A 22,188-nucleotide genomic window follows, 5' to 3' on the forward strand; every position below is an offset into this window, starting at 1 on the left:
AGTTATTTTGAGGCAATTCAAAATAATCAAAAGTTAACATTAAACATGAATAGATTTACTATATTCGCATCTGTGTTCAAGATTTGGCAGTTGAGACTGCCATCGTGGCTCCCGTGATATCGAGGTGGGCTTATTACCAAACAGGCATTCTGTTTGCGGATGGACGTTCAAAGATTCCACGTTCGCTCTTAGCAAGAGGGATTTAAAAAAAATCTGTTTCAATGGCCAAGTTGGCGAACCCTATTCAGAAATGTTTTTTTTCTCTCTCCAAAGCAAACGACACACTGAATAAGGATATTACACGATTCGCAGTTCACCAGCAATTGTCCAAGCATGCCAAACGCCTGCTGATCAGACACCGCATGTTGGAATCGGTCTAGGGTTTGCTAGTGTTGAACCAATGCTGCTGAAAATTTGCACTTCCTTTTATTATCTATGTGGAGGGACAGATATGCGAAGGAGATAATGTATCTGCTTGCTTATTTTGTTACCTATATTCTCTGCAACCCCACTAATTGTTATGTTGTGTTACACGATTGGGTTGGACGGACAACCAAGCCAGAATCTGTGGTTGGATACTCTGACATGACGGTGATTAGTGGCTGCATCATACCTTTATAGAGCTATCATGGCTCATGCATTTGGCATATGCAGCATATCGTGCTCTTGCGGCGATAGTGCGAAAGCTCGTGCATTTCTGGAGCATGTGTAGGAGTTGTTTTGACCATACTTCACCATGTTAGTCCATTGGGTTGGGGGTGGAGGGGCTGGAACCCAGGACCTGTTCAGATATTGATCATCACTAATGGTAGCCGTTTCTATTAATCAACTTCACGTCGTTGGATTAAGTAATGCAGTGCGCTATTCACTGCACCACTGCTCCATACGGACTATGTAAATCGTAATAAATGGCAAACACCTGCATTTCTATATGCCCGAGTTTTAAACTCCTTCAATTTCAGCCCACTGATGGTGAAATCACTCTCTTCCACCACTGGCACTGTTCGATCAAATGGATGTCACGCAGAGGTTGCTGGCCCGTTGGCAAACTTCATGCATCGCATCTTCACGTCTGAGAGCTCTGGGGTAGTCACATGACTTCTACATTTCATACATTTGTCTATAACACTGCCCAAAAGAGGAAAATGTATATCATAGGTGGCATTTCTGTCATTGGCCATTAGTCATAGCAAAGAGTTTCCAACAATACAGGATATTGAGAAGTATAAAAAGAAGGGCCCATTGCCCATAACGTCGCCGATTATAATATATTATTCCCTCTTTAGTAATAGGCAACGTTTCGGGCAATGGCACTTCTTCATAGTAATTCGTTGCTAAGAAGAAGGGCCGCTAATCGAAATGTCTCTTATTATATAACTCTTCCGCTTATGGACAGTGCAATTGACAAATGTGTTGAGGATCGTTATTTTGCTCTTGTGCACCACTGCCAAATGTGATCGCAGTTTTTTTTCTACTTTCACATTGTTCGGCGAACCCAGCAGATTATTATGTGGAGCTGCCACCTAGTGGAGACAATCCATGGCACAATTGCTGTTCGACTTAGGACTGAACCGTTGGCCTAATTAAGTACAAGCACACGACACATTCATGATGCAGCACAGTTATGATACCGTCAAATAATATTTTTTTCACTTCTAACAGTGATCAATCGTGTACTTTGCATCGACTCGTACTTGATAGTTGTGGTATGCCAAGTAACCTCAGACCAAATATGTGTCATTTTTAAACCTCCACCGCTAAAACATTACGTGTACAAGTGTTAGGTGTACAATAACTTCATCTCACAGGAAAAAAAGTTGGAAGATTAATTATCAGAGCCAAAGTAGCAGTTTGATATTATTTTTTCTTTGAAATTATGTCAAATATCATCAGGACAATATCCAAGAAGTTGCAATAACAATTCACAAAGTCAGTACGTATGGTTATTCTGATCCTGTCCTGATGATGTTTGCTGTAGTTTTCAATGAAACGTCATGTCTAAGTGCTGAACTTGGTTGTGATAATTGTTCTTTTAATTTACGTTTGTACACGTAACAATTAAATGTTGCTGTTTCCAGTGGTGGAGGATGTTGATGACACAAACTTGGTCAGATCTTACGTGGCCTACCCAAAAATATAATTATAATTCATAATACAGTATTGGGTGTATAAACCAACATGTTCAGTTATTTTCATTGCTAAAAATGTATTTAGTTTTAGTATGAATATTAATTGCAAATGAGTAAATTAAAGCACCGAAGCTCTCAGTGCAACATTAGTTATCCTCTCAATGATGAACACAAAGCAGAATTAAACAATTCAAGACAACTTTCAATCGTAATTACTGTTCCTCTTCACATAATCTGCAGTTTTATTCCAATAAAATATTTAACAATAAAGATTCAGTACTTGTAAAGAGTGCTTTGTCCTTTAGGTTTGTAATCGTGTTCGAGCGTATGACCTTGGAAGCACAGTCGGTGATTCAGACATCATTATTCTGAAGAGAAAAATGCATCCATGGGGTGGGATTTTCTTCCTGATTTCTGAGCTGGTATTTACCCAACAAGTCTGTGTTTAGTGTGGACACTGCTAATGCAACCCCGTGCACTTTTTCACATATTGGCAAAGAGTCGCAGCGGTGTAGTTACAATCTGGAGGGCGAAATCCCACCTAATCCTTCCAAGTCCCCACTTTTAATTAAGTCAGGTGTGTGTTTCCAGGAATTATGGGACTTTCGGGTGTGTATGTCTGGATTAGTCCTTTGTTTCAGCTGTGACCAACTTCACATGCCTAAAAATAAGCCGCGTAAATTAAAATCAGCTTGCCTTTTCAGTCGTAACGTTGGCCCATTTTTATTCAGCTCATGTGTACTTCTTGTAACATTGCACAAACATTTTAAATGAGTTTTAGTAAGATGGTAAATACTGTATTTAAGATATTTATTCGGCTTGGCTTCATTTTACAATCGCAGTGCTGCCCTGTATTACAAATTTTAGACAGGTGACAATCATTACATTAGAATACATACATTTGTATACTGTAATTCATGCAAATGATCAGATTCAGAGAGTGCTATGCTGCCTTCATAATGCAATGTCATAACTTATGTTTCATCAAATTGTAAATTGCTTACTCAAAGATAACCTAATTGTTATCCAGTGTACTGCTTTTTAGTTTGGTATTTAACACAGCACTGTGTTGTATTTGGATGGTTTAACCATGACTTTCACAGTGGAGCAGTTTCACAAATCTCACTTGGGTTTTTTTTTATCTACAAATATGACAGTATTCATCATATCACTCAAGATTGACAGCACTTGATTCTTTTGGCACTATGCTCACAATCTGGCAACAAGACAGAGATTAGATGTAGAAAATCTGATGATCTTGGACTAGACGGCACGGGTCCCACCTGCAGAAGGAAGAACGTGTTTGTCACATACCCTGCTGTGTGTGTGTGTGCACATGTGAGGTTCCATTGAATTTGGAAAGGGTGTCCTCTTTCAGCCGCTGAGGTGGCCCGCTTCCCAGCATCCATGCCCCTGCTCTAAACTAACAAAAAAGCTTCTTTTATTTCTGCATACTCCACCCCCACGTAAGATCCCCCACATCTGCTCTCCAGCTCCAGCCCTAAGACAAAGGGAAACTAGAAAATGAATCTGCGAATGAATTCCAATGCTCTGACCATCCTAGGATAAGCATAATCTGTATTTGTGGAAATGTGAGAATGCATTGTCAAGTTACAAGGGGTTACCCGGGGCAGGAAATGTCACTGGCCATGGCCATCCCTTGTGACAGTGAACATTTTTCCTTGACAACGTGCTCAATTCTGCAGGAGTCTAAGTATGCATTGAGCTCCAATGATTTATGAAGAGCGAGACACAGTGGCACTGATCGTGCCCTTGATTGCTGCTGAATAGCAGATACTCGCTCAGTGTATTGAACTTAAAGTTTGATGAAACGTTGATTACTCGATCGATTTTGAAGTTTAAAATATATGCATCGAATCACGTTTGTAAGCAAACAATCTATTAATTCGTATGTTGTATTAAGAGTTCTTGGATGAGTGTAAGAACAATGCTTTTGTATGGGTTAACATAACCCCTCCAGACACTAGAGGCCGCTACATTCACCACAACATATAACTAAATAAATCTAAACAAAAACCTCGAATCACAACATGTCAAGTGCGCGCTTCTGCGCGTCATATCACCACCGATGCTCGCATCAGTTGCACTCAACACTATGTCCTGAATAAACACCGTCGCCTAACGGACATCCTGTCGCACACAAATCGCCATCGAGCTTTCAACGAGCAGTGTAAAATGTAATCCTAACACTGCGCATGACTCGACTCCCGGCGAGAGCAATGTGTCACTCCTTCAACATTCTACTCACGAGCACAGGACCCTTCAGTGCACATTTCAACCTCAATTTCCAGCCATGATTATGACCCAAGAAAACCCCCACCCGATCACTGCTAATGCATTATGCACTGTATAATGACAGTACTTATGAAAATTACTATTATTTTGTAACTAAGTATGACTTTCTCGTGTTGAAATGTGATGGGCCTGTAATGGAAGTTGCAAAGAAAGTGATGCCTCAGGGTTGATGAACAATGCCCACCTATGGGCCTGAGCTCTGGGTGAATCAAGTTCAAGCTGGATCAACTGTGAGATGCATTTTTCCTTCAGAGATGTATTCGCATCGTATAGCTTGATTTCCATGCCAAGAAAAAAAATATCATGAATAATAATAAAAAAACTCAACACATTCATCAGATTATATAATAGGTGACGTTTTGGGCAATTGCCGCTCCTTGGTAGCACAGTGAGACGAGACAACTAGAGTGGATGAGAATTGGACGCTGCGCTTTCCACCAAGGGGCCTGGTACGAATAAAATAAAAGTTTCCTAATGATTATATTTTTTTATTGACATGCTATCCGCTATTTTTTTTATGATTCAGTTAGCCAAGCATTTGAGCACCCTCATGTACCTGAGTGAAATGTAATTCAGCAATGGACAGCATGCATTAGGTCTGGTTTCATGACATAAAACAGTAAACCTTTAAGGCATGCATACAAATTTCTGTTAATTTACAACATTATTTCAATCTCGATTTAAAGCTTTCGTGACTGCAGGGATTCATCTTCTTGGTTCTTTCGGTAAAGTCACGTAGAAGGGAAGTAATAAAATAATAAAAAATAAAACATAATAAAATAATTCTCACGAAGTTTCGGCCACAACGCAAGCAGCCGTCCTCAAGGGAAGACCAGGTCTGTCGGGGAGACAGCGTCTGCATTTCATTCAGACGTGACTTTACCGAAAGAACCAAGAAGATTATTTCAATCGTCAATGATCGATCATTCGGTATTTGGACATCCACTTTGTGCAGTGAAATCAGTTTTTACTATACTACAACGTCGCATATCCGCACAACACATATCGGCCCTTACCAATTGCCCACACTCAGTGCAGTATTTTTTTCCCAATCAGATATGCGACGTTGTAATGTACATGCACATCCGTTTGTCAATTACTGTTGGATGAGGACTTCTCATGGATAGCATGCACTGCGGGTCACGGGTGTTATTTGACCATACTTCACCACGGTGGTCATTGCAGCTTGTTGAACACAGAGGATTGAGCGTAGTTCAGACTACTAATGAGTTATGCGGCACTGCCCTTTGCTCGCAACAAGCTGGAACTAATGCCCCTATCTACTGACATAATCAATTGGTGAAGCCTATGACAGAATATGGAACGCTCTTGCCAATAATGTCTGCTCAATCATATTGGTCCGGACAGCCAATATGCTGATGAGACTTAGAATGGGGTCTTATATTCGTACAGCTGGTGGTACAGCAAATTCTAAAAGCATAATCTTAATAATGACCAGCCATGCTGGATGAATGCCTGTCCGTGATGTCTCAACCTCTCACAATCCTGCCGTGGAATAACAACCGCCGTTCTCACAATCCTGGCGGCGACGTCACCACGGCGCTTGTGCCAAGCTCGGTGCACTTTCAGGCCACGTGAAGTGTCGAAGGTTCGCTGACAAGTCACGGAACAGACCCCATGTGCCATGGGTTGACTGAGATGACCATAGCGGTCAACCCATGAAGGTTTACCCGTTTTCTTGTACAGGGAAATTGAGTTGTCAGCTCCATACGGCGTACAGCCGTTTCAATACGGGCAATACATGTTTATTTGTTTGTGTTTCTCCCTTGTGATTGGACTTTGTATGATGCACGTTGAGATGTATAAGGGCACGGGGCAACCAACGAGTTCTGAATTGGTCTGTAATGAGGTAGGAGGGACTGATAAGGGGTTGACAAGTATGGATGACTGGCAGATGCACCAGCTTTGCAATTGGTGAACGTCTGCAATTTGAAATTACAGTATATACCTAATCATTTTTTTTTATTTTAGTGATTTACTTAGCTTTCCTATGATTTGCAACTTTCTGACCCACCTCTACTGGAAAGCTGTGAAAAAGAGCTTCATAGCTCATCAGATTTCTCCAGGATACATGAAGGTGCTGATACACTCTGGAAACAGCGACTTATGTCGCTCTTGAAGTATCTACCCCAGGTCTCATTCACTCGCAAAGAAACAGAGGTCGCGGTCCACTCTGATAACAATGACTTATGTCTCACTTGAAGTCTCTTCCACAGGTCTCATTCACTCGCAAAGAAACAGAGGTCGCGGTCCACTCTGAAAACAGCGGCTTATGTCTCTCTTGAAGTATCTTCACCATGTCTCTTTCACTCGCAGAGAAACAGAGGTCGCGGTCCACTCTGAAAACAATGACTTATGTCTCACTTGAAGTCTCTTCCCCGAGGTCTCATTCACTCGAAGAGAGACGTAGGTCGCGGTCCACTGCCAACCCAACCCGCCGGCGCTGTGCACGCCGGGAAGGGAGGAGGGGGGCGTGGTCACGTGGTGGTGAGGCCTGGTGCTTTCGCGTTATTTGGGGCCTGTCCGCGCTTTTTGAGATCGGAGGATTTTTTTCTTTAAATTATCTCAAACACACGGCAACTCGGACGTTCAGGAGGCGCGCGCATCAAATTTCCGCGTGCGGTAGTCAAACGACAACGCAAACATGGCTTCGACGGCCGCAGGGAAGCAGCGAATCCCGAAGGTTGCGAAGGTGAGCGTCATACGGGGCCTCCTCGGCTAGACGGAGCCTTCGGCTTGAAGGAGCTCATCGTGTTGAGACGTATAACTCGTTCATCATTATAATAACAATAATAACAACGTTAAAATGTAGTATAGTATATGACGAGATGAGGTCGTGCGCAGATGCTAGATACGTTGCATCGCAGGACCGTGTTATGGGTGGTAACGGCTTGAGAAGGCCTTGAGTGATCATGGGTGATGATAGTATTTGTACAATAATAACGACGATAGTCGAATGTGAATAATAGTCTAAAGGGTGAGTGTGAAACATAACCAAGTTATGTTGTTGTACGGCTGGTCTGTTATTGGGCGAGTGTGTGGGCTGTATGAGGCAACTCTTAAGATGTTGTAGGGCACGGCATGGGGAGGCACTCATCCAGCAGTGGATTGACAATCACCACGGCGCTTGTGCCAGGCTATGTGCACGTTGAGGCCACGTGAAGTGTCAAACGCCCACTGGCAGGACGGTCACGGGGCAGACCCAGGTGTCCATGGGTCGACTGACTGAGATGACTGACCAATGCACCACCTGGGCCCCTATACACACATCCACAGTACCTGCCGCTGACCAGCTGTTGACGCATGTGACGTTTGCAGGTGAAGAACAAAGCACCGGCCGACCTGCAGATCACAGCGGAGCAGCTGCTTCGCGAGGCCAAGGAGCGAGAGCTTGAGCTCCTGCCGCCACCGCCGCGCCAGAAGATATCCGACGAAGAGGAGCTTGCAGATTACAAGCTGCGCAAGCGCAAGGTTTGGCACTGCTTTGAGGCCTCAGGGTTTGCAGGATCCTGCGGAATAAGCGCTTGTCAACGCGTAATCATTGGTGGCAGTCGTCTTCGCTCATTTTTAGGGGGAGGCCAGCTTTCGCCGATAAGACGTCAGTCTGAGGGCCGCCACACACTTGAAACCATTGGGGTTTGACATCACGATTGGGGGTTTTTCACATTGTGTATTGTCGGGGGCCGCAATCAGGGGCCGCACTAAAGGCGACCAGGGGCCTCCCGTGGCCCACGAGCCTTGCAATGAGAACACTGGTTTACGCCGACAGTATCACGCGTATCCAATTGTCTCCAGTTTATGCATGTGTGTACTGTCAAAAATTGTAAACTGTTTAGAAGTAGTTTTTTTTCCTATTGACACATCCATTCTTAAAATACACCGTTTAATGTAGGTATATATTTTTGTAGCATCCCACATTTCACGTTAGCCTTCCATAATATACAGTTTGTCTCAAAATAACCCATTAAAGAGCATCATCATTTTAAAATGCAAGTTGTGAAACATTTCTAACTTGTGTGTTAATGACCGTACCTTTTTGTAAATATATTTTGATATGATTTTTGGCAATTATATAAGCTGTTTGTATGAATGTGTGTGCAGACATTTGAGGATAATATCAGGAAGAATCGGACAGTGGTCACAAATTGGATAAAGTACGCACAATGGGAGGAGAGCTTGAAAGAAATCCAAAGGTAAAAGTGCATAAAATACCACAATCTACCAAAATGATACACTCCACATAACAATTCAGACTGTGATTTTAATGCATTTTCGCAATGCTTCAAAACCTGTTAAATAAGCTTTTGAAAGTATCCATCCGTATGAACATGGGTTTGTGGGGTTGTGTGTTTGTGTTAAAGAGCACGCTCTTTATACGAGCGTGCCCTGGATGTGGATCACCGCAACGTGACACTCTGGCTGAAGTATGCCGAGATGGAGATGAAGAACCGGCAAGTGAACCATGCGCGCAACATCTGGGATCGTGCGGTCACCATCCTGCCACGAATCAACGCATTCTGGTAGGTGGCTACTGTGGTTTATCACTGGTTACATAGGTTTTTTTTCCACAAGATCCAGCAATCTGCCTCCAAGCACCAGGAATCACCAGTATATGTCCTCGTTACATCTCATGTCCTGCAAATACTTTATGATAATGTTCCTTGAGAACACCATTGAACCTGGGTACCCATGTCAGATTTGTATCCACTCCGTTAAGAACAAAATTTTAATAATCAAACTATATGCTGAAGATAAGTGTTTGTTCTGTAACTTCTTATTTCTTTGTAATATCAATTAAATGACTGCATCTCTTGGACCTTTTGCTAACATTTATGGTGGTAATTTTGTATTCTCCATGTAGTCTATATTTCAAGGACCTATATCCACTCTGAGGCTGCAACAGATTCAAATAATATATGATATGCGCTTAATAAAATTACATTTATTATAACCATTATAAATCAATGTGCATGCGTTGTCTTGCTCCTGTTAGGTACAAGTACACATACATGGAGGAGATGCTGAGTAACGTGGCAGGCTGCCGGCAAGTGTTTGAACGCTGGATGGAGTGGGAGCCGGAGGAACAGGCCTGGCATTCTTACATCAACTTTGAGCTCCGCTACAAGGAGGTGGACGCAGCCCGTGCTGTCTACGAGAAATATATCCTTGGCGCCAGCGTAACTTCCAGAAAAGCGATGGATGCATTTTCAAATCATAGTCTAGATAACTTGGGCATTCAACTTAAGTGACTTGTATAGGAAAAACAACGTTGAGTATGTATGTATCTATGTTGAACCTCTTTCGCACTATACATAGACAACCGTGATAATCGGAGGTGAGTACTCCACACCCTCATGCAAGACCCTCCTAAAAACGATTCTTGAAACTCATTCAGGCTTTCCTGGTTAAGTAAATGACAATTTTGTTGCATGGACTTGTTCACTAAACTACTTTAGTGTTTTGTGTGAGCACCATTTTACTTAACAGCTATATGTAACAATTGCAGCATGAGAGCTGCATTCATAAGTTTTTTGTAGATACATTTTATAATTATGATTGCATTCATTAATACATGTGTCTTGACAACATAATATATTTTAACAGATCGTTAAAATAGATTTTTCCTTTGACTGCCACTTCATTGTAATTTTAGACGACAGGTCGCCATCCCTTCTAAGCAACGTGTCCAGCACAAGCCAATTTTTATTGAGTTTATGATGTCTTTAACTTCCATATATTCTCTAATCCTTGTCATCCTCTTTACGTCCCATCGTAATTCCAAGCATGTTCCACTCATTGCTTCTTTGTGCACATTTCAGCTTTTTAAAAAAAAAATTTGGTCAATGTCTAAGTTACCGATCCATTTTCTCAGCAGATGAGGAGTTTTACATTTTTACTTTAGACATGACCTCTGTCGTCTAGATCGAATGTGATGACGTAGACTTTTAGCCCAGTATAGGCGTGATTGCAAATACAAAAATAAAGTTGGTGCTGTACACCCGCAGCCACTCCCTTTCCTTGACAGCTCGCTCTCTCGATGCACTTGTCATGGTGCATCCCGAGATAAAGAACTGGATCAAGTATGCCCGTTTCGAGGACCGGCACGGCTACACGGCACACGCACGCCGCGTGTACGAGCGGGCCGTCGAGTTCTACGGCGAGGAGCACATGAAGGAGCCGCTTTTTGTTGCCTTCGCCCGCTTCGAAGAAGCCCAGAAAGAGGTAGCGCCGCAAAGAAATACGAGTCGAACAATCTTCTTTTTACCCGCCGTTTCACATTCTGTGGATGCTGCATTTATTTTATTCTGGTAAAACTTGTTGCTTTATATAGTGTTGCAGTTCTGTTCAGTCTTATGCACATGAGTGCAAGTATTTGGCCAGCAAATGCAATCTGATAATATTTAATTGATATCTATCCCTAAACAAATTTGGTTAAGCTTAGAAATGTTTTTTTCTGTATATGCCAATGATCCTTTAACCACGTTCAGTACACGGCAGTGTTATCACTTGAATCTGCCTACTCTTGCCTGCTAATATTTTGGTTACTGCCATAAGGAATTACTGGAGATGATGGCTACCACATATAGTACGTGGTTTTGTTATATCTTCTGTTATTTTCGCGCGGAATTTTTTTACATAATTTTGACAATACTACATTTATTTTTCTCTTGCAGTTTGATCGCGTGCGCGTGATATACAAGTATGCCTTGGATCGTATACCGAAGCAGTCATCTCAGGAGCTCTTCAAGAACTACACCATGTTTGAGAAGAAGTACGGCGACCGCCGCGGTATTGAGGACGTCATCGTCAGCAAGCGCCGCTTCCAGTACGAAGAGGAGGTCAAGGTAAGGTCAGGTCATGCGCGTCAGTGCATTTGATTGGTTTTGAGAGCCTCCTTGTCTGCTTTGATTGTGCTAAACAGTTCCAGAGTTGCATGCAACATAAGATTTATATTGACTTTTATACATTTTACAAACTGCACGTCTGGTTAAATGAAAGGCAATGTGTTTTCATATGGCTGTTGATATTAAGGGTATCAATGGTGTGTATATTTTTACAGTTAAGTTTGAATCTAACACAACCTCATTGCTTAAGGTAATTTGGTTTAAGTGGACCAAATTGCCAATGTCTCTTTGGAATAAAGTTTACTATATGCATTATATTGAGCTCTAATTGTCTAGTTATCGATAAGATTGTATTCAACTAATTTCCCTTCTAGGTTATGTTAGGTTCTGATATCCCTTCACATTGCTCTCTAGTGTTTGGCCACAAGCTTTCCAACATTTCACATAAATCTAGCAAGCCCTTAATTGTTAGTGGATCGTCATCATTGTTTTGCCTTTCCACGTGAAGAATCCACATATAACATAACAAAGAACACGCACAAAAATGTATTAATATCAAAACAACTTGAACCACCTCCATAAAATATCACCAAATATCCATGTGAATGCAATGAATGTTAAATTTCGATTTTAATTTCGATTTAAAGCTTTCGTGACTGCAGGGATTCATCTTCTTGGTTCTTTCGGTAAAGTCACGTAGAATGTTGTCGTCGCTTCTGGCATCATCAGGCAAACCCGCACAACTACGACGCCTGGTTTGACTACCTGCGCCTGGTGGAGAGCGACTGCGAGGCGGAGTCCGTGCGCGAGGTGTACGAGCGAGCCATCGCCAACGTCCCTCTGCTGCCAGAGAAGCGCCACTGGCGCCGCTACATTTACCTGTGGATCAACTTCGCGCTGTTCGAGGAGCTGGAGATGAAGGCAAGCCAGCTGCCCTCATGGAAACGCACTCACGAATGGCAGCACTTTACACGCCTCTCATGTGCGCAGTGGATTGTTTTGGATGTTTAATGTGAGTGGATGTTTTTGTATGTTTTACTCCCAAATATTAAACGTGAGCTATTTGAGCGTTACAAATTTTTTTATGGCTAATGTGCGATGCCAGCAAAGCTCCAACATCGCCATGGAGAATTTGAAGCAAATTGTAGGCATGAACAAGATGGTATACATAAAAAAATGTAGCTCAGCTGGTAGGGGACTTTAAACTTGTTTTAAGCAACAGATTAAACTCCCTTGTGAAGCAAAATAATGAATGCATGTAACCAATTTATATAATGAGAACTTGCATTTAAGATGTGCAGTGTAGTGATAGTGGGGGCATACATTTATAAAAGAACAGGTCGTATTCTTGGTTCTTTTGGTAAAGTAATGTAAATAGAAAAAAAAAAAAATAATAATAATAAATTTCTAATTATAAAACCAAAAAACCCACGACGTTTCGATCGCAGCACAATATGAAACCAGTTGAGGGTCATAGTTCATGATGATTAATCTTTTATGCCCATTGGGTGAGTGATTTGAATGGGCTGACAGTTGTCCGCATGTGCATTGTCTTTTTGTCTTAAGGATCCAGATAGAACAAGACAAGTTTACCAAGGCTGTCTAGAGCTTATTCCACACAAAAAGGTAAATAAATTGAGTTTGGCATAACTATCATAATTATACTTGCGTGTGTTTATCATTGCAAACCCACTCACGTCAAATATTCTTCATTCTCTAGTTCACCTTCAGCAAGATCTGGCTGCTGTTTGCACAGTTCGAGATTCGGCAAAAGAACCTCACAGCTGCTCGCAAAGTCCTCGTAAGTATCTGTTGTATACCATTCATGTGGAACTACACTCATACCTCGCAATTAATATCCACGCTTGCTGTTCAGCTAAATTTGAGAGAGCTTTTAAGGGCACACCAAAAATCCATTATTTGCTCATAGCCACATACATTATAATCATCTTCAGCCATGATGAATCTACTTAGCTGGATAAAGCCCCCTCCTCAAGCCGCCACCATGCATTATTGTCCTGCTATCCAACAATCCAGGATGGCCGGAAACATAAAAAAAAATTGCATTTACAATCACATATATACGTTTAAAATTAGTGTTTAAAAAAACATTTTATCGAAAAAAACCCATCAATATTGAAAATAATGATTCCATTTATAAAATCAAAGGATTACTGAGTTTTAAAACTGTTTATTTACTTTTTGTGCGAAACTCAAAAATGTCTTTGCCATCGTTAATTTATAAACCAACACAATTTAATCCACAAATCTCGAGTCTTGCGGTTGTCCCCCTGTTGTCGTTCCTCCGGCAGGGCATGTCGATTGGCAAGTGCCCCAAGAACAAGCTGTTTAAGGGCTACATTGAGCTGGAACTGCAACTGCGGGAGTTTGACCGTTGCCGAAAGCTCTACGAGAAGTTCTTGGAGTTTGCACCGGAGAACTGCACGACGTGGATGAAGTTCGCGGAGCTGGAGACCATCCTGGGAGACGTGGAGCGCTCACGAGCAATCTATGAGCTGGCAGTCGGGCAGCCACGCCTCGACATGCCCGAGGTGAGCGTTGTGCAGATCATCATCATTGTCGTCGTCACTCAATATTCATACTGCACCTCAATGCAGCGCATCTCCTGTCCCCGTGAGGCGTAATGTGACGGGCCCTGGCCGAAAAATTTTGCATCACTTTACCTGCGGTATCAGCCAGGGTGGCCTCCGAGCGCAAAGCATGAATCTGTGCAAAAAGCTGCAAATGTGGGACTGCTGGGTCATATGTCTAGACCGTCTGGCATGGGGATAAATAAATCAGTTAATATGTGATTGAGCGATAAATAAAACCAATAGCTATTGGTTTTATTTATCGCTCATTCACGTATTCGCTTCATAAATTCAAATTAATATTTTTCAAATAATTTACATGATACTTTGTGTTCCAAAATGTTGTAATGACTGCAACACTTGAGTTCCCCCCCGCAGTTCCATGTAATTTGACTGCAGTTTTCCATGGGCGGCCATAGTTGGTGAGCATTTTTTTTCTCAAACCTTGGCCATGCACTGCAGAGTTGAAATGCCCGCAGTTGAACTCGCCTCCTGCAGGTGGCTGCAGCAGCGCGTGTCAAAGCTTGAAAGAAAAAAGATGTTCAATGCGCAACCCTACCCGGAAAACCACGCTTGAAGTTAAGCTGAACTTTAAAGTTCCGTGACTGCGCCCACATGTGCAATGCCCAGAGGTCATTGGCTTGATCAGTCCACACAAAATTGGTCAATTCATCATGACAACCCAGCTGCTCACGGCAAGTCTTTAACATCAAACACATCTTTTTTTTACTACGGTTATAATTTTGCATAATCGTGGCTGAAATCTCCATTACACTGCTCCCATTACTTACAACTTCAGAAACTAGGTTTGTGCTTTTTTGTGCCTATTGTGTGTAGTCAAGCATAACAGTGTTTTTCACAAAGACATTATCTTACCTATAAACGTAATTTTTTGTCTGTCTGTCTGCATGTGTGTGGACGCAGTTTGTAACGCTTTTAACTCGCAAACTGTGGGTTGTACGTTTTAACAAAGTACCCATATACCACATGATAAGCCCCGGGGTGAGCCAGCACTATTCGTATTTCACATCTGTCAACTTTAAAGTAGTTAAATTAACAATTGATTACTATTAATTATATTACTAAGCTGAGCACGCATCTGCACATGTGGTAGAACGCTGACCCGTGGTTGCCCTAGCAACGCACACACGCGATCGGTGGGGAACGGGGAAAAATGATTATTCGCGTTTCAAAGAAAATACACAACCCTGAGGTAAATTCTTCAGTGTGATGTCCCCCCCCCCACCCTAATGTGTGCAGTTACTACTATAGAGTCGGTAGATGCTACTACTATAATCCGTAGATTCTACTGTAGAGCGGACGGGGGGATCGTGGGAGGGGGGTAGCAGCCTAGCCCCAGCCTGCCAAGGTGCCACCTCGGCCAGCTGGGAAATCTTGGCGAGGCCGAGGGCTCCGCACGGGACTAGGCCTCACCACGGCACTGTTAAGTTAGTAGTTAACTGCTATAGAGTAGATAGATACTATTATAGAGTCGGTATATACGACTATAGAGTAGGTAGATACTACTGTAGAGTCGGGAGAGACTACTGCAGAGTCGGTAGATGCTACTGTAGAGTCAGTGGATACTGCTATAGAGTAAGCAGATACTGCAATAGAGTAAGCAGATGCTATAGAGTTAGTAGTTACTACTACAGTCACTAGATACTACTATAGAGTCTGTATATAATACTGAAGTCAGTAGATACCACTATAGTCAGTATATACTGGTGCAGAGTCAGCAGATACAGCTATAATCAGCAGATACTGCTATAGTCAACAGATACTACTATAAAGTCAGCAGAAACTACTATAGAGCTAGTAGTTACTACTATACAGTCAGTAGCATCTACTGAGCTCAGTATATGCTACTGTACAGTCAGATAAAACTACAGAGTCAGTAGATACTACTGTAGAGCCACAAAATACCACTCTATTGTATGTAGGGTGTGTAGGTATATATGCCTATGTGGAGGTAAAAACATTTTTGGAGGATGGGGGGGTTGTAGTCGACAATTTTTTTGAAACCTTTTAGATCAACTATTTACCCCCCACTTTCTCTAGCTATTTGGACTTCTGCAAGCCTCTTATCATTTTGTTGATTGACGAATGGACAAAAGGCATGCGGGGCTTTAACATTAGCTTGTATTTTTTAGAGAAGTTTTTAAATATATTTTTCCCCCGGGCAACGCCGGGTACTTCCGCGAGTGTGCTATAAATGTAATGTTACAATATATTAATATACCCTTTTGCCATGCAATGCTAAATTTAAACTCTTATCCTGCATTTCCATGAATAGTTCACTTTAAAAATGTGACTTTATCTTTCATATGCATGAATTGGCAACTTTCTAGGGGGGAGAGTTGGCGAGTCACATTTAATTAATGCACCTTCAATTTTCTGACGAATAGCCCCTGGATATTCCCGTGATTCTTACATAAGCACCACGCCAGAGCCACGGGTCGCCAGCTTTGAACGACAGAAGCTGTGAGCGCGTGTGCGCACGCGTGTTTTTTTTTTTCTCTCCCGTTCCCAGGTGCTGTGGAAGTCCTACATCGACTTTGAGATCGAACAAGAGGAGTGTTCCAGGACACGGAATCTGTACCGCCGCCTCTTGCAGCGCACGCAGCACGTCAAGGCGAGCCTTGTCCCCCGCACCTCTCGCCAGTCCCTTTGCTTGAATCGTCAAATGTCCTCGAGCCAGACCTGGATTCGACGAGTTGTAATCGTGTAATTGTGTAATGAATTCCAGTCGTGATGTTAATGTCCGTGAACAATGATTGCTGAAATCTTAATTATTATTGACCCCCAGGTCTGCTTTAAAATAGCAATTACTTCCATGCATTCTTTGTTACCCAATTTGATTAATATAGTTTAGATTTTATAATAACAAGTTCATATCAGCTCGAATAATGTAACTCTTTTCACAATATTACCAATCTCCATGTCCAGTAACCTGCCTGTGGTAGTCACCCTTAGCAGATATTTCTACAATCTTTGAAGACATTTTAACATGCCTTCAAGTGCAGAATTACTGGGGGGGGGGTTGTTTATTCATACATTCAACCACGGTTTTTCCAGTCTCTATTTTTTAAAATTGTCTCTCTTTCGCAACCGAACTTTTCAAAATTCTATATTTAGCCCTGTGAGCCGTTCAACTGCTTGCAGATTAATAATGGCAAACATTGTTATTCTTGAGTTCCAAAGAATACCCAGTGAATATTTACTGATATTGATGTGAGCTATTAGTTTATGAAAGCTCAATAGCGCCTCAATATAACTCTGCTCGTGAGAATCCATATTGGGAATTTGGGCCAATTTCTTACTGAATATAAATTTTTGGAATAAACCCAAATACCCACAGGAAACCCCATGCACTTGAAGGGGGATAACACCAAACATCCATAAAGATAAATAGTAAAGCAACCTGCTTGCTCTATTGTCACACACTTGGTCACCTTGTAGCTCATGATTTGATTTCAGCCTGTGACAAGACGTAGATTGTATGATTTTAAAAAGTCCAATGCAGCTAGGCTTTTCCCTCCAAGAGGCAGGCTGTTGTTGCATGTATTTCAATGCGTGCTGAAGAAACTCGGTTGCTGGAGGTGGATTGTTCCGTTGAAGAGTCACGGGAAATTGACACGGCACAGTTGTGAACAGGAATCATGCCTGGTTCCAAGGTGACTCCAATTTCCTTGTGGTGATCTTCTAAATAAGGTTACTTAGCTCATCAACTGCAATCTTCAGCTGTGCCGCTGCAGGCAATAGGCGGGGCTGTGTCGAGTCCCTCGGCGTAGGCAGGCAAGTGATTGATGTAGGGCACATTGCTTCAGAAATCACAAGACATGCCTCGTTTATCTTGACGTCAACCTTTGGCTGTGTGCCGGATTTTGCGCAGGGCCCCAGGCTACTGGTGGCCCCTGGTAGCCTTTAGTGCGGCCTCTGACGTGCGTCCCCCGACAATACACAAATGTGAATAATCCCCTGGCAGGCGGAGTGGCGGCACTCCACACTGATGTCGTATCGGTAAAAGAGGCACGCCTCTGAAAATGAGTGAAGAACACTGCACTAGTCCATGCATAGTGCTCTGATGTAGGGTTAGACAATGCAAATGTTTGTATTGTTGAGATTTTCTTGAAGGCGTTCGCAGATATTAACAACAAGATAGCTAACTTACCCACTTGGCAGTTAATGATGCTAATGTTGGGCTTAACTTTCCAGTCTTAACTAGTTTAATCTCTCGACTATTAATCTGGCATTGTATGTTTATTTGCAGTCGAAAACTCAATGTTCTGTAGTTGGCTGCATTTTCTCTTTAACCTACACGTGTTTTTTTTTTCCATCGTATGGAGTTCGTATTGCATAATCTTGCATCAAATGGTTATTGATGTAAACAAAAACACGACATACAGCATGAAAACGTTTATAAAAAATGCTCATATTGTCAGAGGTATTGTTTTATGAAGGACCATCATTTGATAACATATTTATTCTGACAATGTGGCTGGGTGTTAAAAAAAATCTGGTTGCAAGTAAAAATTCTCGTCTTAAGTCAGCTCAGCCCCATCATTCCTTCGGGGTTGATAAAACAAGTACACGTACATACATGTACAGTCCTTTTTGTAAGTCCACTGATGAGTGCCTTCCCACACAGTTAGAGAAGTGGGGGCTATTTCACTTCCACATGCAGGTCGGGGGCGTGTGCTGATCAAGGTGGGGAATTACATTGGGAGCACAATGGATTTTGCAGCACTGCCCTCTGCTGAAACATGGCCCCATAGCAGCCTGCACGCTTGTCGTGCATCCACTTATCCAGCCTCAACTCTGCTCGCTTCCAAGATCTGACATAATTGAGCACATTCCTGGAGATGTTTATTTTGTTTTTTTTTTAGATTCATTTATATCAGCACCAAGGGCCCAATGAGCTGATAGGCTCCATTTCATGATCACCGTCAGCCTTCCCCCGCACCTCTGATTAGCACAGTTGGCCACGTACGATGCGAAAGAAGTCCATGATGCAAACGTACCACTGTGCAAATTCAACGTTGGTTACTCTGTGTAGGGACTGGTTTCTTGTTTATCGCTGGAATTTCCACCACTGGCTCAGTGCCACCTCACAGAGATGGATGCTGCTCCAGTGCTCGTTTGAGCGTGGAGACACGGGCTTTTTGAATTACATTTACGATGTTTTATATTGATTACCTTGGCTTGTCCATCTTTCCAGGTATGGATAAGCTTCGCCAAGTTTGAGCTGTCGGTGGAGGGCAAAGAACGCGTCTCGCGTTGCCGGCGTGTGTACGAGGAAGGCAACCGCTCGCTGCGCAGCTGCGAGGAGAAGGAAGAGCGAGTGATGCTGCTGGAGGCATGGCGCGACTTCGAAGATCCGTTCGGCAATGAAGACAGCCGCGAGCGGGTGCAGAAGCTGATGCCCAGCCGTGTCAAGAAACGCAGAAAGGTTCAGACGGATGACGGGGTATGTACTCTTGGCTTCCCGAGGCTCCAGCCGCTGGCTTTCCCTTGGACTGCTCCATTGTCGCTGACTTTGAACTTTAGTTTCATGAATTTGCATTCAATACGAAAACTTTTTTTTTTGGGCTTAAAAGTTTCAAGTTATTGCTTTTCAACTACAGTTGAAAGCGTTAATAAAAATACATCAGCTATTTCTATATGTGAAATAAATCTCCATATATTTCAACGGCAAAGTTGTGAATATGTGTGTCTGTTCAAAATGTTTAGCGTACTTCCCGACATGCAACAAACTGGAAATTTGCCATATGGGTACTTTCCAGACTGTACACCATGCAAAAATTATAAAAATACACTTTTGGTTGTTTTCTTTGGTGGGGGGAGCTCAATAATGCAGATATTTTTTGCACGGCAAGTGAGCTGTGACGTCAAATCTGTCACGTGACCCGCGCATGTGGAAGTGTGACGCATTGTAGTGTAGCGGTTAGCGCACTGCGCTACGAACCCGGCGAGCCGAGTTAGATTCCCGCTCATGGCCACCACCGGTGACGATTATTTTAACCGGTCCTGGGCCTCCCCTAGGTCGACTCAGCCTCAAACAATTAACTGGTTTGGTGTGTGAACATCGCCACTGGGGGGACAAAGGCGGCCGGGCGTAGTGAATCCAAGTCCCGGGCGAAGCCGGGTAGTACAGCTAGTATTAGTATAAAGTTGTGTTGCTAAAAAGGACTTCCCTACCAAATTGATGAAAGGGTTGCCACAAACTTGACGACAGTGTAAATAGGGTTGTCCATGCTGGACAGTGTGGTAACGGCACACGTAATGCGCTGTGTTACTTAATTGTGTGATTTGGGACGTAACAACATTATTGTTTAGAAATGACTGAGGATAATTGGCGTGTTACGGAAGCCATGCAAATGCATGCTTCATATGAAGACATTGCTTTAATGAGCTCTAAGTTACTGGATGCAAAGTGAAAGTTTATGCCCAGGCATAATGTTGTCTTGTCTCTTTGCAGTCGGATGCTGGCTGGGAGGAGTATTACGACTACATCTTCCCTGAAGACTCGGCCAACCAGCCCAATCTTAAGCTGTTGTCCATGGCCAAGATGTGGAAGCAACAGCAGTACATGGAGGCTCATGGCATAGCATCTACTGCCCAGGGGGCACCACAGTGGGTAGATGAACCAATGGAAGAGGATGAGCAACGAGAGAGCGATGCGCAGACAAGTGTCCAACGACAGCCAGGAAATGAGAAAGGTACCGTGACAGCTCGGGATAAAAGTGACGACGATGATGGTGGTGATGGTCGTGAAGAAAGGGGAGAAGGCGTTGCCACTGGTGAAGGAGACTCTGGTAGCGTCAACGAAGGGGAAGGCGAGTCCTCAGGAGAGACGAGCAAGAAAACGCCAGTCGAGATGGAAGTGGGTGGTGGTGGTGGCGGTGATGATGAATTGGTCTCCACAAAAGCAATAAAGAAGGAGCAGGAGAACATTGGTGGCAGAGACCCAGACAAAGACCGGGATGAGACGGAGGACTCGTGATAAGGCTGCCTCCTCCTCTTTGCTGCCATTCATCTGTTTTACCCACAGTCTTAAGTGGGTTCTAGGCAGCCACTATATGGATGGATATCTTCAATTTGTAGTAAAAAAAAGGCCATTAGCAGTGGGGGGATGTACAAGGAAATGTATTTTTAAAAACGTACCATATTTGTCATTAACACCTACATATAACTGAAAAGATATAGCAGACTAATTTTTTGGTAATGTAGAATTTTTGATACTATTAATGGCAAAGGTGGTGAAGTTTTGATTTCCTGGCCAAATGGCAAAGCTTGGAGTTAGATCAGCCCTTTGAAAATAATTATTAGAATTGTGTGATGTATTGTGTACTTCGCACCGACAAACACCAATAAATCCAAACATTTGTAATTAGGTCTTACTGCTGATGGGTTACATCGTTTTATTTTGGTTAATAAAAAAAATGTGACACTGTCCAATGTCTGGCTCTTATGTAATTATGACATTCCTAAACCGCATCCGTACAAACCATGGCAGATGCAGATACCTGATACACAAATGCAATATAAAAAAACTCTCCAGTGTGCAACTGTGGTCATCCAGAACAGACCATACAACATAAAACGCAATGCCCGATACACAAATACGAAGGAGACATCAGCGATACACTCTGCTACTGCCCCTGACGCGGTTGTTATCTGGTTATTGCTCTGCATCTACATCAGCAGCCATACGAAAGAAGATTACATGAGTATAAATGGCATCATTTATGTAAGCGAACTGCTGAATTTGCAATAGATTTTATTACAAATAAAACCTGAAAAGTTTAGATGTCTGATTGTTTTGTGAGTTCCTACTGTCTTAATACAACTTGATATTAGCACGATTATACACTCGTAACAATAAATAATGAAAGTATGTACTTATATTATTTTCAGGATTATTCATAGCTGGAGGGGCAAAAATGCTAATATGTACAACTGCTTAAAATACATTTTTTCTACTTTTTAACAGCTAAAATAGAACTTCAAATGTTGTTCGATACAAACACATTAATACTCGACGCAAACTTATAACATCTGTAATAAATATGTACATTGAATACTGGCATGACATAACATAAATAAAACGTATTAACATCTGCACAAATGCAGCTACTTTATTTAAGCTGTCTTTCTAACAGCTTTATACTTGTACTGTAACTCCAAGCTACATACTTTTAAACATTCAATGAAAGGACAACTAGAGGATGCAAATTATTTATTGCGGACGTTTGCAACTTTAATATTACTTGACCAGAAAAA

The 22,188-nt window shown here is 42.4% G+C and overlaps 1 protein-coding gene across 1 annotated transcript; it reads left to right on the plus strand.

Moving 5' to 3' along the window:
* Positions 1–6,919: 6,919 nt before the first annotated feature.
* Positions 6,920–21,358, plus strand: CRNKL1 (crooked neck pre-mRNA splicing factor 1). The gene is made up of 14 exons (XM_078868283.1): positions 6,920–7,158; positions 7,785–7,937; positions 8,568–8,659; positions 8,828–8,986; positions 9,460–9,626; positions 10,510–10,688; positions 11,141–11,311; positions 12,041–12,232; positions 12,878–12,937; positions 13,032–13,112; positions 13,624–13,863; positions 16,436–16,537; positions 19,124–19,372; positions 20,384–21,358. The coding sequence occupies exons 1-14, from the start codon at positions 7,111–7,113 to the stop codon at positions 20,906–20,908; spliced, it is 2,418 nt and encodes an 805-aa protein (XP_078724409.1). The 5' UTR covers positions 6,920–7,110; the 3' UTR covers positions 20,909–21,358.
* Positions 21,359–22,188: the final 830 nt, after the last annotated feature.

Source organism: Lampetra fluviatilis, chromosome 25, assembly GCF_964198595.1.
Source record: "Lampetra fluviatilis chromosome 25, kcLamFluv1.1, whole genome shotgun sequence".
In the NCBI taxonomy this organism is placed as follows: Eukaryota; Metazoa; Chordata; class Hyperoartia; order Petromyzontiformes; family Petromyzontidae; genus Lampetra; species Lampetra fluviatilis.